The sequence below is a fragment of the Salmo salar genome, chromosome ssa20 (assembly GCF_905237065.1).
Source record: "Salmo salar chromosome ssa20, Ssal_v3.1, whole genome shotgun sequence".
Taxonomy (NCBI): Eukaryota; Metazoa; Chordata; class Actinopteri; order Salmoniformes; family Salmonidae; genus Salmo; species Salmo salar.
Window position 1 is genome coordinate 14,658,398 of NC_059461.1, and position 17,398 is coordinate 14,675,795.

Below are 17,398 nucleotides of genomic sequence, written 5' to 3' on the forward strand. Positions count from 1 at the left end.
GTCTTTCGGATGGGATGTTAAACGGGTGTCCTATCTGTGGTCACTAAAGATCCCATGGCACTTATTGTAAGAGTAGGGGTGTTAACCCTGGTGTCCTGGCTAAATTCCCAATCTGGACCTCATACCATCATGGTCACCTAATCATCCCCAGCTTACAATTGGCTCATTTATCCCACCTCCTCTCCCTTGTAACTATTCCCCAGGTTGTTGCTTAAATGATGTGTTCTCAGTCCTTACCTGCTAAAATAAGGGTTAAATAAATAGAAAATAGGACTTAATCTATTGATTTCACATGACAGCGCAAGGGTGCAGCCATGGGAGGCCCACCCACCCACTGGGGAGCCAGTCCCAGCCAATCAGAATGTTTTTCCCCACAAAAGGGCTTTATTACAGACAGAAATACTACTCAGCACCCCCTCAGAAGATCCCGCAGGTGAAGAAACCGGATGTGGAGGTCCTGGGCTGACGTGGCTACACGTGGTCTGCAGTTGTGAGGCCGGTTGGACGTACTGCCAAATTCTCTAAAACAACGTTGGAGGTGGCTTATGGTAGAGAAATGAACATTCAATTCTCTGGCAACAGCTCTGGTGGACATTCCTACAGTCAGCATGCCAATTGCATGCTCCCTCAAAACATCTGTGTTGAGTGGCTTTTTGTGTCCAGCACAAGGTGCACCTGTGTAATGATCATGTTGTTCAATCATCTTTTTGATATGCCACATCTATCATGTGGATGGATTATCTTGGCAAAGGAGAAATGCTCCCTAACAGGGATGTAAACAAATTTGTGCACAACATTTGATAGAAATAAGCTTTTTGTGCACATGGAAAATTTCTGGGATCTTTTATTTCAGCTCATGAATCATGCGACCAACACTTTACATGTTGCGCTTATAACATACTTTAAACCTAGGCTGCTGTAACTGAAGTGTGTGGCCATGCACCATTGAATTTCACAAAATACGCACACACATTGTCATTACAAAGCACGATTCAATATGAAATTACAAGCAATTGGTCATTGTGAAAATTTGTTTACAATATTAGTTGAAAATAATGTAAATTATCTTGCAGTATTAATGCACCGCAATTAAATGCTTTTCATCACACAAATGTTTGAGAAATACATTTTCATAGTCAGAAAAGGGAGAAGAAAAAAAAACTGTTCAAATAAGCAATCAATTTTCAGTGTATTTAATGGTTGCTTGAAATTTGCTATAATTCCATAGTTTCTTATTACATTCTTTGAAGTCCAGGCAACCACACAAATTCCTATTGCATAGGCATAGGGCATGGAAAGGGAAACATCTCACCTAAACATTCTTCATCTTATAAGATCACACTACTTTCTTCAGCAATGACAGAGTATGTCAATGTACAAACAAAGTTACAAAGATTATCTTGAGGCACATGAGATGGTATTACGAAGAAATTCAGAATTGAAACTGAGGCATACCAAGCAAAGATACATGACATGGAGCAAGACAAACTGTCTACAAGTGTTGTGTTCATTAGAACACACCGTAATAAAACGTTTTGGAACCGGTATGGAAAAATATGCATTTCTTCCGTTTGGTGATGAACATGACCCAACTCAAGAGGCAGCCATTCAGTAAACTTGCACTGTTGGATGGAGACAAAGATAGTGAGTTCACCCTCTCCCCTGTGTCACTAGCAGAAGGCACAGTTAGGTTAACAATATTAGAGGGCAATAGTCTATGGCTTGAATCACCCACTCCAATTACAAAGCACACTTCAAATAAACCTGGTTTACTATTCATACTGAACACGGCATTAAGATTTTATTTCACAATTAATCACATTTATTAAACAGCCTAAAATTAAATGTTCCCATGGATTGATTTCAATGTCACTCATCAAGTAATGGTTATACAATATTTCCTTTCTAACAAATGGCTTTATTTTTAGACAACACTTTAAAAGTCTCAGTTATTTGAATCTTAAACTTACAAAACAAATCATCACTTTGACTTGTGTTTACTTTTGCAGGTTTATTGACTATATGAATACTAGTATCTTGTGACAAGACTGTTCCCGCAAGACAGATTTAGTTTTAAGTTCCAAGATGTGATTATGTAAAATAACATTTGTATGATTATATAAGATACTAAATCAATAAGACAATATATTTAATTACACACAATCACATTGATGTACCAACGGAATCAGCTCTTAGGATGGAAATTTAACAAAGAATAAATAACACGAAGAAAAAAAAAATAATGTATATTTACTGTCCTAATGATACGGAGTTGCATTATCAAAGTCAGAAAATTCTAACATGTAAACAAATAAGAAATAGATTACATTTTCAAGTAGATAGAATCAATAAATCATACCAGCAGAGTTAAAAAGGTTCATTAATATAAAATACAAATATTTCTATGTTATTATTCAAATATCATGAGAAAATACATAATTATGAATTAAATATATTTTTGGTTTTCATTATTCATTTACCACAATCCTCGAAAACATTCTCAAAGTGCATAGGTTACTCATGTGACTACAAACAATTACCAAATAGCAATTGCTAATACAATAATTTCCTCCAGCTCTACTGTTAGTAGTTTTAAAAGAGTACTATGGAACTGCCCGCTATGCAGTTGTATGTAATAAACTCAATGAAACGTACATACACAAAATAATAATATCTCAGTTACTTGGGTAAGATGAATTTATAATTACGGTAATTCTAAAAAAATATGTATTTCAGTGAAAATAAATTACAGTTTATCCAGAGACTACACTTTCGACAGTCCAGATGCATCTGCAGTTTTGGTCTATGAAACTGGGTCATGTTCATTGGGGCAAGAAATGGCAAATGTTTTAAAACGATTTGCAGTGGAAAACAAAAATGATAATTCCTTTTTGGATAAGTCCAGGTAGTTCCTCCCCATTTCAGTACGTTTTCTTTCATTTTGTGCCTAGTGAACCTGATAACAATCAAACACATATCGCCATGTAAAGACTCGGGTCCTATTGAAAGCTATTCCCTGTAAGAAAGTTTGAGGCATTGAAAATAAGCAACAAAACAGTTGCCAGAGAAACATACTGATTAAGAGCAGCAAGCAAATGCACTCAAAGGAGATCTTAAAAAGAGCACAGACTGGATGTGTGACACAACACCGGATCTAACACACACACACACACACACAAACCTGTAGGAAAGCATAGCAACTCTCACTGCTTGTAATTGTCCCAATGGGGGGGCAGATCATTGAGGGAATGGGGGGTAAGCTTGCGTGGTCACACGGTGTAATCTAGGTCGGCATTCATCTTGGTGTACATCTCATAGACGGCATCATTAGCGGCAGTAAAGTTGACTAGAAACTGTCGGATTTTGTCCAGGCAGTCCTCTTCCTTGACGTTCCGCCCCTTGGACAGCGCCTTCAGGAAATCTGCCTTGTAGGGGGCTGCGAACACGGCTGCCTTCAGTGGAAGACATTCAAGTAAAGTCAGTTCAAAATGCAGACTCTTCAGAATCATAAACAAAAGTTGCCTTTTAGATCTCAGTGAAGGTGACATCACTTGAACGATCAATCGATTTATTTAAAAAAAAATCTAGACATAAAATAAAAACATCTCTAAAAAAAAAAAAAATAAGCTACACTTGCACAGTTTAAATGGCAACGGAGAAGCTGTGTAATCAAGCAGTAATCTAAAGAAATGGTGCTATGGTGAGACGCTTACCTTGAAGAGCTTCTGCACCAGCCAACCATGGTACTTCTTCAGGGCCAACTCATAAGCTTTGGTGCAATTTACACGGATAAGGTCAGGGTTGTTTTCATCCTTCTCTCCATCCACCAGACTCTGCAGCAGGACCTGGATGAACCGGAGTCCCCTGGTCAATGAAGAACAGAAACAAATCATATCAAATCAGACAGACAAGTAGACAGACTCAAGGGTAACACAGAAATTTCAGGGAGAAGGCTTTATAATAAAAACACTAGGTACATCCCTTTATTATTATGAGCAGATATGAGGCTTTATAATGTCTTATCATAAGGATGCTATTAAAATCCCTCTATTGAAGTTTCTACTGAATCAAAACAGCCAGTACTTATTAGAATCATTATGAGATAACGCAGAGATCGTATGCTCACGACAAGTCTTATAACGCATTATATCTGCATCATAATGCATTACAGCTGTAGGCATTAAGTACAGACTCAAGATCCAAAAATACAAAAGTTGTCTGACCTCTTTAGCCACATAAGTGCCAGGGTGGCTCCCACTTTGGGCCAGTCTGCTCCATGCAGCTCCTTCTCTGCCTCCAGGATTTTTTGGAGGGTCTTGAACCTGCTAGGGTTGCTGTCAAAAACTGCTTTGATTGTCTAAAACAGGGATAGTACAGTAATATAGTTGTTTGTTTCCTTATGGATCTAAGGTTACCAGTTTGAACTTTGACCGTATAAAAAAATGTTGCTGTAGGCTACTTACTGTGATGTTCCCTACAATGTCTGCTTTAATTGGAGCAAAAACAGTAGAGCCAAGGCAGTCTGTCGAGAGATGTAAAAATACCATGTTTGCCCGTACTGGAGAAATAACATCCTCCACAATTCACATGTCAGCTTTGTCTACATTCCCAAGAGCTAGGATAAGAGCTAGGATAATACAGGAGAGAGGGGTACAATTAGCATTACTGCAAAACTATTTTGCTGAAACTTCTTTGGAACTATGAGTAAGAAATGAATCCCCCAAAAATTGTCAAAAAAAACCATCCATGGACACCCCACACCAATCCCAACAACAGGCTGCAGTATCTCTATGTCTGTTGAGTGGTATGGAGCTGCGGCTCAAAGTATTGTTTCTTCATCCTATGTAATGTATTCGGTGATGTTTTTTCCCCCCCTACTGTTCAGAGAAATTAGTTGTTGAAGTTGTTAGGTTCATGTCCCATCCTGCATCCTGATATTACCAGGTTCTGACAACTAAAAGTAACATCATGGAGTTAAACAATCACATTTGTGGGCCTCCCGAGTGGCGTTACTACAGACCCGGGTTCATTCCTGGGCTGTGCTACAACCGGCTGTGTCCGGGTGTCCCATAGGACGTCGCACAAACTTTGATTTGAATTGGCCTGGAGTCGTCCGGGTTAGCGGAGGGTTTGGACAGGGGAGGGGGGCTTTACTTGGCTCATCGCGCTCTAGCGACTCCTTGTGGCAGGCCGGGTGCCTGCAGGCTGACCCTGGTCACCAGTAGAACAGTGTTTCCGCTAGAGGTCGACCGATTAAATCGGAATGGCCGGTTAATTAGGGCCGATTTCAAGCTTTCATAACAATCTGTATTTTTGGCCACCGATTTGCTGATTTTTTAAAACAATTTTATTTTATTATTACTCTTTTTTTTTTTTTTACACCTTTATTTAACTAGGCAAGTCAGATTAAGAACACATTCTTATTTTCAATGACGGCCTAGGAATGGGAGTTAACTGCCTTGTTCAGGAGGGATTCGTTTTTGCAACCTTCGGTTACTAGTCCAATGTTCTAACCACCTGCCTTACATTGCACTCCACGAGGAGCCTGCATGGCAGGCTGACTACCTGTTACGTGAGGGCAGCAAGAAGCCAAGGTAAGTTGCTAGCTAGCATTAAAGTTATATTATAAAAAACAATCAATCTTAACATAATCACTAGGTAACTACACATGGTTGATGATATTACTAGTTTATCTAACGTGTCCTGCGTTGCATATAATCGATGCGGTGCCTGTTAATTTCTCATTGAATCACAGCCTACTTCGACAAACGGGTGTTGATTTAACAAGTGCATTTGCGGAAAAAAGCACTGTCGTTGCACCAAAGTACCTAACCATAAACATCAATGCCTTTCTTTAAAATCAATACACAAGTATATATTTTTAAACCTGCATATTTAGTTAATATTGCCTGCTAACATGAAATTGTGTCACATCTCTAGCGTTCATTGCATGCAGTCACGGTATATGCAACAATTTGGGCCGCCTGGCTCGTTGCGAACTAATTTGCCAGAATTTTACGTAATTATGACATAACATTGAAGGTTGTGCAATGTAACAGGAATATTTAGACTTAGGGATGCCACCCGTTAGATAAAATACGGAACGGTTCCGTATTTCACTGAAAGAAAAAACTTTTGTTTGAGATGATAGTTTCCGGATTCGACCATATGACCTAAGGCTCGTATTTCTGTGTGTTATTATATTATAATTAAGTCTATGATTTGATAGAGCAGTCTGTTAGGCACCAGCAGGCTCGTAAGCATTCATTCAAACAGCACTTTCGTGCATTTTGCCAGCAGCCCTTCGCTGTGCTTCAAGCTGTTTATGACTTCAACCTGGGTGGGTATAATTTGTAGAACGTTACAACAGGAATCTATTCCAAAAACGTCATAAATAACAAGGTTGCCAAAAAACAATGCATACAAAGTTGTATAACGGCAGAATAAGATACCGGGTAGGGAGTGGTCTATTTCATTGCGTTTTTCACTCATCACTTTTATTCCGAAAAATGTCTGTCCTCACTCTGGTTGCCTATGGACAAACATTAAGAGTAAGCTACGTGGTGAGTTGACGCCTATTCGGCAGCTAGTTAGCAAGGTTGGTATGCGTTGCTACTTTGTATGCATTGTTGGTTGGCAACCTTTTACTTTACGTTTTTTGGAACAGATTCCTGTTGGAACATTCCACAAATTATACCCACCCCTTCAAGCCTATCAACTCCCAAGATGAGGCTGGTGTAACTGATGTGAAATGGCTTGCTAGTTAGCGGGGTGCGCGCTAATAGCATTTCAAACGTCACTCGCTCTGAGACTTGGAGTAGTTGTTCCCCTTGCTCGACATGGGTAACGCTGCTTCAAGGGTGGCTGTTGTCGATGTGTTCCTGGTTCGAGCCCAGGTAGGAGCGAGGAGAGGGACGGAAGCTATACTGTTACACAAAAGTGCCTATAAGAACATCCAATAGTCAAAGGTATATGAAATACAAATCGTTGAGAGAGAAATAGTCATATAATTCCTATAGTAACTACAGCCCAAAACTTCTTACCTGGGAATATTGAAGACTCATGTTAAAAGGAACCACCAGCTTTCATATGTTCTCATGTTCTGAGCAAGGAACTTAAACGTTAGCTTTCTTACATGGCACATATTGCACTTTGACTTTCTTCTCCAACACTTGGTTTTGCATTATTTAAACCAAATTGAACATGTTTCATTATTTTTTTGAGGCTAAATTGATTTTATTGATGTATTATATTAAGTTAAAATAAGTGTTCATTCAGTATTGTTGTAATTGTCATTATTACAAAGAAATAAAAAGTTGTACTTTAAAAAATAATTTAAAAAAATAATAAAAAAATAAATACAAAAATTCCGCCGATTAATTGGTATCGGCTTTTTTTGGTCCTCCAATAATCGGTATCGGCGTTGAAAAGTCATAATCAGTCGACCTCTAGTTTCCTCCGACACATTGGTGCTCCTGGCTTCTGGGTTAAGCTGGCAGGTGTTAAGGAGCGCGGTTAGGCGGGTTATGCTTCAGAGGACGCATGACACCACCTTCACCTCTCCTGAGCCCGTTGGGGAGTTGCAGCAATGAGACAAGATCAAAAATTGGGGAGGAAAAGGTGGGTAAAAATACAAAAAAAACAACAAAAAAAACACAATTTAGGACACTTAAACATGGTGTGAAAATGCTAATATAGGTACAATTTATTTGCATTGGATTTGTGCCACAGTTGCTTAAAAGTTAGCAGTTGAAACAGTGACCAACAAAACCAAAGCATGGGTGGCTGTCATACCTTGCCAATAGACTGCTTACAGGGTAAGAAAACCAATGTAATTTGGGTGAACTATCCCTTTAACATTGAAAGGAGGGGGCTTCAAACTTGTGGTCAGAACTTGGTAATATCAAGATGTAGGATGGAACATGAACCTAACAACTTCAATGACATTTCTCTGAAATATGGAAAATAAACGTCACTAAATTCACCGGGAATACATTACATAGGATGAAGGAACAAAGAATACTTTGAGGGGCAGCGCCATACTATATACTTGTTGTTGGGGTGGGATCGGTGTGAGGGGTCCGTGGTTAGCTATTGACCATTCCTGTTGGATTCCTCGTGTCTACATTTTTATTTTATTTTTAAGTTTGGTCCAATTCAGATGTTTGTTACTATATTTCTTGACCATTATATGAATCCTATAAATTAAAATTTGGATGCAATCAATTAGATCAATTTATATTTCAACAAAATAATCTTATCTGTTTCTAATAACATACATCATTTCAGAACAATATGAGAGAGAGAAAGAGAGAGAGAGCGGACTACCACATCCCTTGAAGATTAACAATGCAGCCTAATAAACCACTACACTCTGTCAAATACTTTTCAGAGAGGCATACGTTGGCAAAACAAAGCTTTTACATTAGAACTAGCGAAACACAGGGTTGAGACAAACAGAGAATAGCATTCTGAGCTGCATCCTGATCATGTACTTGAGTGCTTTTGATACAAAATGGTAGGTCGACAGCAAACTCTTATTGAACTTGAAAATCAACAATATGCTAAATAATTCACTCTGCTCAGAGCACCTGACAGATTTCTGAAAGCACCAGAGAGACTCATAAAACTTTAAGTAGGTCCTAGTATCCTGCCAAATTCAATGGGCCTAATCCAATGCATCCCATCATTGGCCCTAGGCCTATCTATGCAACCGGAAAAGGAAATATATCCTCACATCATGTCTCTTTGAAGCTTGGCGAGACCTCAAACAGGACCAACAGTTTTTCATTCTTCATAGCAAGGTATAGGCTAGTTCTGTATAGTAACCTACATATGTGCATTCAGTTTAAAGAATTCCAACAGTGTGTAACAATGCATTTCTTTCACTTAGCCTTATCTCTTTCCCCAAGCCATTTACATAACTACATAAAAAGGGGGCCCGGCTGTTCATTTGGGGCAGTCCAGTGGACGACTTACATTCCGACCACACACGGCTTAAAGTGGAATACAACTGACAACTGTTAGCGCTCAGCCCCAGAAGGCTATCCATTGTGCAAGTGGTACTGGTATCTTCTCTCGTTACAGAGAAGCCCCACCTTTGTCCTTATCATTTAGAGAGAGACATGCCTCTACCTATCCTGAATGTTATTCATTCATGACTACCACCAAAGCTGCCCATCTCTCGTTTTCCACCCTATACAAATGAAACCTTTCTCTCTCTCTCTCTCTCTCTCTCTATTGCTTCCACATAAATGCTTTTGTGCAGTTGCTTTGGAAGGTCCAGGCTATGTGTTGAAAGCAGAGGTCATCAATTGTATCATCTTTGAATCCTAACATCAAGTGTAAACGCACAACTGAGTTAAAGGTCGGTGGAAAAGCAAAGAGAAGATCCTATCCTAGGCATAGACTCCAAAGAGATTTGAAATTCCAACATTATATACTCTAGTCACAACTCAATGTAGCAGTTATGTACAATTGAGTTATGACTGTGATTACATCACACAAAATTCATTACAGCATAAAAAATTAAAATAAACACTTATCCAGTTTCTTGAGTTGATAAGGTCAAATGGAAAGTTTTCTAAGAAATTATTAGCTCAGTTGGATCAATGACAACAAAATGGAAAGATGTTAACATCAACACCAGACTGGAGTGTTTTCAGGGGTTTCACCTGCCCAACTCAATAGAGTATCTTTGGCATACAGGATGGAGCCACACAATGATGCCCCAGTGGGCTACACAGTCAGTGAATGGCCAAGGGAACTCAACACCGCGCTAATCAATTTTAACAACTTCAAATCGAGGCCAGTGAATTAAATTATTAATGCAAAAGGTTTGTTGACTGCTTGATAAAGAGACATACGATCCCAAAAAAAGATTGTCCCTTATGGCATTTAATCGCTTGGGATTGACAGAGGTGTTTTGACAGATTGCTTCTCACATTCTGAAATCCCAAAAGCAAACCAGACTATGAAGGTAATTTAAGTCCGTTTTCTACACATATGAATGCTTCTCCTCACTCCTGGCATTGTCAGGTCAAACAAAATGTTGATAACTCTACCCTTGCATGCATACAAAATATTCAGAGAAAAGCAATTTGCCTATGACAAGGTGATGGCCTGCCACAAGAGTACGATCATAAATTGTCTTTATCCATGATGGGCTGTATTAAATGGTGTGGCTTAACGGAGAATATGTTGTTTCTTGCAACATAATAGCGAGCAATTTGGGTGGTCGTCTATGCAGACTATGACTAGAACTCATGTAGCAAGCTAAAAAAAAAAAAATCATAGTTTGCAACCTACTTACCAAAGAATGGCGGAAGATATGACACCGACTCCAAGAATGATCGAGTTTCCACTTGTTTATCGGCTGGAAGCTGTTTAAATTGGTGCTCCATAAGAAGAGCCATCGTTAACACTATACACGATATCTCCGACAATAACCGCGACCAGTGAAGTGATTTGTAAAACCCGGAACTGCCACCGAAGTGAGTTTTTGAGCCTCTCCAACAGCGCACGCCCCTTTGTGGTCTGAAAGCTGGAAAGCACAGAAGCTGACTCGGAATGCTCTTTTAAATAGATGGGAAGCAGTGCACCGATCACGTGAAAAAAAAAACGAGGGTTAAAACGCTACATGGAATTTTGCGTAGGTATCTATCTGACAGCAGAACGTCTCAACATGTAGTACATTATGTAATAGTAGCCTATGCAACTTGTAAAAGCTGCCTTTTTAAATGCTTAATTGGTCAGGGAGCTGGGTACTTTTTAGTGAGGGACATCATTATACGGTCAAGGGGATTGTATCCCGTGGTGTAATCATTAGCCAAACAGTTGCAACTAAAACACGAGTTTCTATTGGACAAATTCAGATAGTTTCGTTCCGTTTAAGAAACGTTTTGCATCAGAATCGGCGTAATGAATATGCCCCTGTTGTTTGCTGCTTTGGTGTCAGTAGATGGATGATGCTCACTCATGTGGTCATTGAAAAGTACTTGTGAACGTGATGTAGGTATTCCTGCAACTGTCTCGTGATCAACAATACAATTAGAATAAAATGAGCATACTATATTCAAATTGAACTCATTGTGCACTGCTAGACGTTTCGCAGAGAAAGGAAGATAAAACCTTATACTTCTGGTCTAATTCCTTGATATAGCAGATACAGATGACAAAGGCCTAGAATTATCTGTTCTCCATTAAAGATTTAGCTATATATAAATAATTCATCAGACAATTATGTCTCCACTTTAGGCCTACTCCTGATGTGCTTCTTTATGCAATGTGGAATCACAACTAGGTGACAGTGGGCCAAGAACGGATTTGCATACAATTACTGCAGGAAATGTACTCCTGCAAATTCTGAGGCTTACCTTTACCCAGGTCACTGTGACTGTCAGTCCAACACATTACCTGCTATGCAAAGACATCTTGACAAGGTCGCTAGGTGTTGTATTTATAGGTGTATACACACAACCCCTGTCTTCAGAAAGCTCGTCCCGTCCCACATTTCACTCTAACAAGTCCCCTGATCTTGCTCCTACGTTGGGATATGCTGTCGAAGACTACCCATGTACGTTTCTCACACTGAACGCTTAAATCAAATCAAATCAAATGTATTTATATTGCCCTTCTTACATCAGCTGATATCTCAAAGTGCTGTACAGAAACCCAGCCTAAAACCCCAAACAGCAAGCAATGCACGGTGGCTAGGAAAAACTCCCTAGAAAGACCAGAACCTAGGAAGAAACCTAGAGACGAACCAGGCTATGAGGGGTGGCCAGTCCTCTTCTGGCTGTGCCGGGTTGAGATTATAACAGACTATGCTTAGAAGACATTATCGATGTCTGCAACCAAGGGTCATCCCTCTTCTAACACCAATGTAGCGAAGTCAGAGGGCACATTGAACCACATACATTGAGCTGTCACCCAACCCTTAGCCGTTACGGAGAGATCTGAACACTCATCGTGAGGACTCTAGGTGTTTGGTCAGAGTCGCTACAGTAGCATACAGTATGTTGCACTGGCCAATATGAAGGCATGCACTGTTCCTTTCGCTGATTTGTCCCAATCAGGGATCCCACCTACCCATCACCTCACCAATCAATCAATCAGTAAATTCACTAGTTTCAGTTGTTGGCAAAATTCAACACCACCAGCTGGTCTAAAGCAAAAACGCTGAATTAAAATCATGGATTTGGGTTGAAGTGCTGCGTGTATGCTTGGCATACATTCATCAATCGCCAATAAAGTACAACGTCATTCCCGTTGCGCTGTTTGACCCTTGTGATGCGCCATAGTGTAACTAGGAAAATAATTGGTTACTAAGTGAAACGGGAAGAGAAAGAAATGCAAGGATTTTCTCCAGTTGCAATCTAACATAGCTAGCTAATTTATATGAAATTATATTTGGGAGAAGGAACGTAGACCGGTAAGCAATGTTATTCAAAAGTATCTCTGTAAATACAAATGCGAATTTTACGCTAGCTAACGTTTGCTACGACTTGATAATGGTTTGCTAGCGTCATGACACGTCATGATATTTTGAATCTACGTTAGCGAACCTAAAGTGTTAACTTCATTGGGATAGGGGGCAGCATTGGGAAGTTTGGATGAAAAGCGTGCCCAGAGTAAATTGCCTGTTACTCGGGCCCAGAAGCTAGCATATGCATATAATTGGTAGATTTGGATAGAAAACACTCTAAAGTTTCCAAAACTGTTAAAATAATGTATGTGAGTATAACAGAACTCATATGGCAGGCAAAAACCTGAGACAAATCCAACCAGGAAGTGGGAAATCTGACGTTTGTAGTTTTTTTAAGTGATTGCCTATCCAATATCCTGTGTCTGTGGGGTCAGATTGCACTTCCTAAGGCTTCCAGTAGATGTCAACAGTCTTTAGAAGTTGTTTCAGGCTTGTATTGTGAAAGGGGATCGAATAAGAGCTGTTTCAACAAGTGGTCAAGCTGAAAGACATTAGTTTAGTCTCACGTGTGGCCGTGAGCGCGACGCTCATTCTCTTTCCTTTCTAATGACAACGGAATTGTCCGGTTGGAATATTATTGAAGATTTCTGATGAAAACATCCTAAAGATTGATTTTATACATCGTTTGACATGTTTCTACAAACTTTAATGGAACTTTTTTGACTTTTCGTCTGGACTTTGTGCCCGCGCTTTGTGCATTTGGATTACTGGACTAAACGCGCAAACAAAAAGGAGGTATTTGGACGTAAAAATGAACTTTATCGAACAAAACAAACATTTATTGTCTAACATGGAGACCTGGGAGTGCCATCAGATGAAGATCATGAAAGTTAAGTGATTCATTTTAACGCTATTTCTGACTTTTGTGACACCTCTCCTTGGTTGGAAAATGGCTGTATTGTTTTCTGTGGCTAGGCGCTGACCTAACATAATCGCATGGTGTGCTTTCGCCGTAAAGCCTTTTTGAAATCGGACACAGCGGCTGGATTAACAAGAACTTTATCTTTAGTCCTATGTATAACACTATCTTTCATTAATGTTTATGATGAGTATTTCTGTAATTTGATGTGGCTCTCTGCAATTTCACCGGATGTTTGTTTGAGAGAATGCATTTCTGAACATAACGCGCCAATTTCAAATGAGGTTTTTGGACATAAAGATGAACTTCTTTGGGATAGGTGGCAGTATTTTCACGGCCAGATAAAAAACGTACCCGATTTAATCTGGTTACTACTCCTGCCCAGAAACTAGAATATGCATATAATTAGTAGATTTGGATTGAAAACACTCTAAAGTTTCTAAAACTGTTTGAATGGTGTCTGTGAGTATAACAGAACTCATATGGCAGGCCAAAACCTGAGAAGATTCCATACAGGAAGTGCCCTGTCTGACAATTTGTTGTCCTTCTGTTGCATCTCTATCAAAAATACAGCATCTGTGCTGTAACGTGAAATTTTCTAAGGCTTCCATTGGCTCTCTAAAGCCGCTAGAAAGTGGAATGGGGTGTCTGCTGTCTCTGGGCGAAGAACAGCAGGAGAATTTGTAAGTGGCCAGCCTGGGGACAGTGACACTGGAGATGCGCGGTCACGAGACTACTCCATTTTTTTCTTTCAGCCTTTGAATGAATACAACGTTGCCCGGTTGGAATATTATCGCTATTTTACGAGAAAAATAGCATAAAAATTGATTTTAAACAGCGTTTGACATGCTTCTAAGTACGGTAATGGAATATTTTGAAATGTTTTGTTACGAAATGCGCTCGCGCGTCACCCTTCGGATAGTGACCTGAACGCACAAACAAAACAGAGCTATTTGAATATAACTATGGATTATTTGGAACCAAAACAACATTTGTTGTTGAAGTAGAAGTCCTGGGAGTGCATTCTGACGAACAGCAAAGGTAATCCAATTTTTCTAATAGTAATTCTGAGTTTAGGTTGTCCCAAACTTGGTGGGTGTCAAAATAACTAGCCGTGATGGCCGAGCTATGTACTCAGAATATTGCAAAATGTGCTTTCGCCGAAAAGCTATTCTAAAATCTGACACCGCGATTGCATAAAGGAGTTCTGTATCTATAATTCTTAAAATAATTGTTATGTATTTTGTGAACGTTTATCATGAGTAATTTAGTAAATTCACCGGAAGTTTTCGGTGGGTATGCTAGTTCTGAACATCACATGCTAATGTAAAAAGCTGGTTTTTGATATAAATATGAACTTGATTGAACAAAACATGCATGTATTGTATAAGATAATGCCCTAGGAGTGTCATCTGATGAAGATCATCAAAGGTTAGTGCTTCATTTAGCTGTGGTTTGGGTTTATGTGACATGTATGCTTGCTTGGAAAATGGCTGTGTGATTATTTGTGTCTATGTACTCTCTTAACATAATCTAATGTTTTGCTTTCGCCTTTTTGAAATCGGACAATGTGGTTAGATTAATGAGAGTCTTATCTTTAAAATGGTGTAAAATAGTTGATTGTTTGAGAAAATTGAATTGTGGTATTTTAGTTGGTTTTGTATTTCGCGCTGTGCGATGGCATTGGCTGTTGGCTAGGGGTTCCGCAGGCGGAACGTCTGTCCTCAACAGGTTAACTTTATCGAACAAAACACACATTTATTGTCTAACATGGGAGTCCTGGGAGTGCCATCCGATGAAGATCATCAAAGGTTAGTGATTCATTTTAACGCTATTTCTGACTTTTGTGACACCTCTCCTTCTTTGGAAAATGGCTGTATGGTTTTCTGTGGCTAGGCGCTGACCTAACATAATCGCATGGTGTGCTTTCGCCATAAAGCCTTTTTGAAATCGGACACTGTGGCTGGATTAACAAGAAGTTTATCTTTAAAATGGTGTATAATACTTGTATGTTTGAGGAATTCTAATTATGAGATTTCTGTTTGAATTTGGCGCCCTGCAATTTCACTGGCTGTTGGCGAGGTGGGATGCTCACGTCCCGAACAATCCCAGAGAGGTTAACTACCTACCCAGTAACGGCTTTGTCCATTGCGATTGTCTTTAACACCAGCAGTTTTGTCTGTTTCTAAATAGCTAACTGAATAGGTGAGTTTTTCAATCTGGATCAATGGCTCTACCAACCCTCTCTGCCCACAATGGCCGAGTCGAGTTCGTTCTCTGGAAAGCCAGATGGTGCGGCAGGGGGAACAGGAGGCACATTGGCGGCAACACTGGGAGCTGCACTAAAGACAACAGAACATTGTAAGCATTAAGCAGGTACACTGGAGTTCTCGTCAATCATACCAGCCGAGGTAGGCTAATTAACAACACAACTGCAATTTCTGTCCACTGTTTCGTTGATACTTTAGAAACTGATCATTGCCTGAGACACTATGATGGGAACTAGTCTGTTATTGCTAGTGTGTGTGTATACTGATTTCTTTTTGCATGACATCATGGAAAAATCAAAAGAAATCAGCCAAATTTGTTGAGTGGCTGAAAAACGAGTTTTAATGACTCCAACCTAAGTGTATGTAAACTTCCGACTTCAACTGTGTGTGTGTGCGCTCACACACACACACACACACACACACACACACACACACACACACACACACACACACACACACACACACACACACACACACACACACACACACACACACACACACACACACACACACGGGGTGGCAGGTAGCCTAGTGTTTAGAGCGTTGGACTAGTAACCGAAAGGTTGCAAGATCAAATTCCGGAGCTGACAATGTAAAATCTGTCGTTCCGACCCTGAACAAGGCAGTTAACCCATTGTTCCTAGGCCGTCATTGAAAATAAGAATTTGTTCTTAAATGACTTGCCTAGTTAAATAAAATTTCAAAATATATACACACACACACACACACACATACAGTTGAAGTCGGAAGTTTACATACACCTTAGCCAAATACATTTAAACTCCGTTAACAAGCAAGGGAGTCCACACGTTGGCAGCAATTTTTAAATAACTAACAAAGTATAAAACTACAAAGGAAACTTAACCTGTGAAAGTAGGCATGTGAGGGGTGTAATGGAGATATAGGTCAAATGTGTGTAAGTGTTGAAGGGGGCACCTAATCAAAAAACATAATCAACCAGATCACAAAACAAAATGGTGCTTATAGAGAGAGCCAGGACTGGGCACCAGGAACTTTTATATCCTAGATGATCCCAAACCCAGGTGCAACTTGTCACCTTAATGACTCAATCAGCGCCACCTGTCCCCAATCTGCGAAGAAGAAGTGTCAAGTGACACAAGCCTCATTTGGGGCTATTGCACTGTCCAACTAAAGAGCCCAGGATGAGCTCACATGTCCCCCTTGTTTTTTTAACTGTATGTGAATTGACACAATTGGATCATCCCCCTTCACCAAAGTGACCTCTGCTTGAAATGTCTGTGTTGTCCACCAGGAGGCAGACTGCAGACTCCTGCCAGACCTGTTGTAGTAGGAGCAGGGGGACCAGAGGCTGGAGAGCATGCGGCTTGAGAGGGCGGTGGCGGATGCCGCCAGGAAGAAGCATGTCATCGAGGAATAGCTCCAGTTGGAGAGGCGGTGGGAGGCTGTTTGCTGTCCTGTACAGGTTAGTAGTATCACCATTTATGACTCCCACTGCCAGTCCAGGTCTGACTAAGGGGTGGAGATCTGCATTTGTGTTGCAAAGTTAATTGAATGTCTTGTCCTGTCAGGGAGAAGTCCCAGCGTGTTTGGGAGAAGTTGGAGGCAGAGTCGGAGAGGAGAGCCAGGGAGAGGCTCATGCAGGAGGTGAATGGACTTGAGGGGAGGGCATGTGCAACACACCAAGGAGTGCCAAGCTTGTGCATTTGTAGTGACAGCAGACTAGAGAATCCCAGCTCTCTCCCTTTGCTCCCTGAAAGGCTCTTGCAGATGGAGCTCAAGATGCAGGAGAACAGTCAGGCT

General features: G+C 40.2%; 1 protein-coding gene across 1 annotated transcript; it reads right to left on the reverse strand.

Moving 5' to 3' along the window:
- Nucleotides 1-1,177: 1,177 nt before the first annotated feature.
- gltpa (glycolipid transfer protein a) lies at nucleotides 1,178-10,557 on the reverse strand. Its single transcript, XM_014160765.2, has 5 exons — nucleotides 10,313-10,557; nucleotides 4,464-4,522; nucleotides 4,224-4,357; nucleotides 3,714-3,864; nucleotides 1,178-3,452 (listed from the first exon to the last, which is right to left on the reverse strand). The coding sequence occupies exons 1-5, from the start codon at nucleotides 10,413-10,415 to the stop codon at nucleotides 3,270-3,272; spliced, it is 630 nt and encodes a 209-aa protein (XP_014016240.1). The 5' UTR covers nucleotides 10,416-10,557; the 3' UTR covers nucleotides 1,178-3,269.
- Nucleotides 10,558-17,398: the final 6,841 nt, after the last annotated feature.

What these genes read in the sequence shown, in the direction of transcription:
- gltpa (XM_014160765.2), bottom strand. Translation starts at nt 10,415, where the DNA reads ATGGCTCTTCTTATGGAGCACCAATTTAAACAGCTTCCAGCCGATAAA. An exon ending in ATATCTTCCGCCATTCTTTG is followed by an intron (nt 4,523 to 10,312) that starts GTAAGTAGGTTG and finishes ATCTCTCGACAG; the next exon opens with ACTGCCTTGGCTCTACTGTT. An exon ending in ACATTGTAGGGAACATCACA is followed by an intron (nt 4,358 to 4,463) that starts GTAAGTAGCCTA and finishes TCCCTGTTTTAG; the next exon opens with ACAATCAAAGCAGTTTTTGA.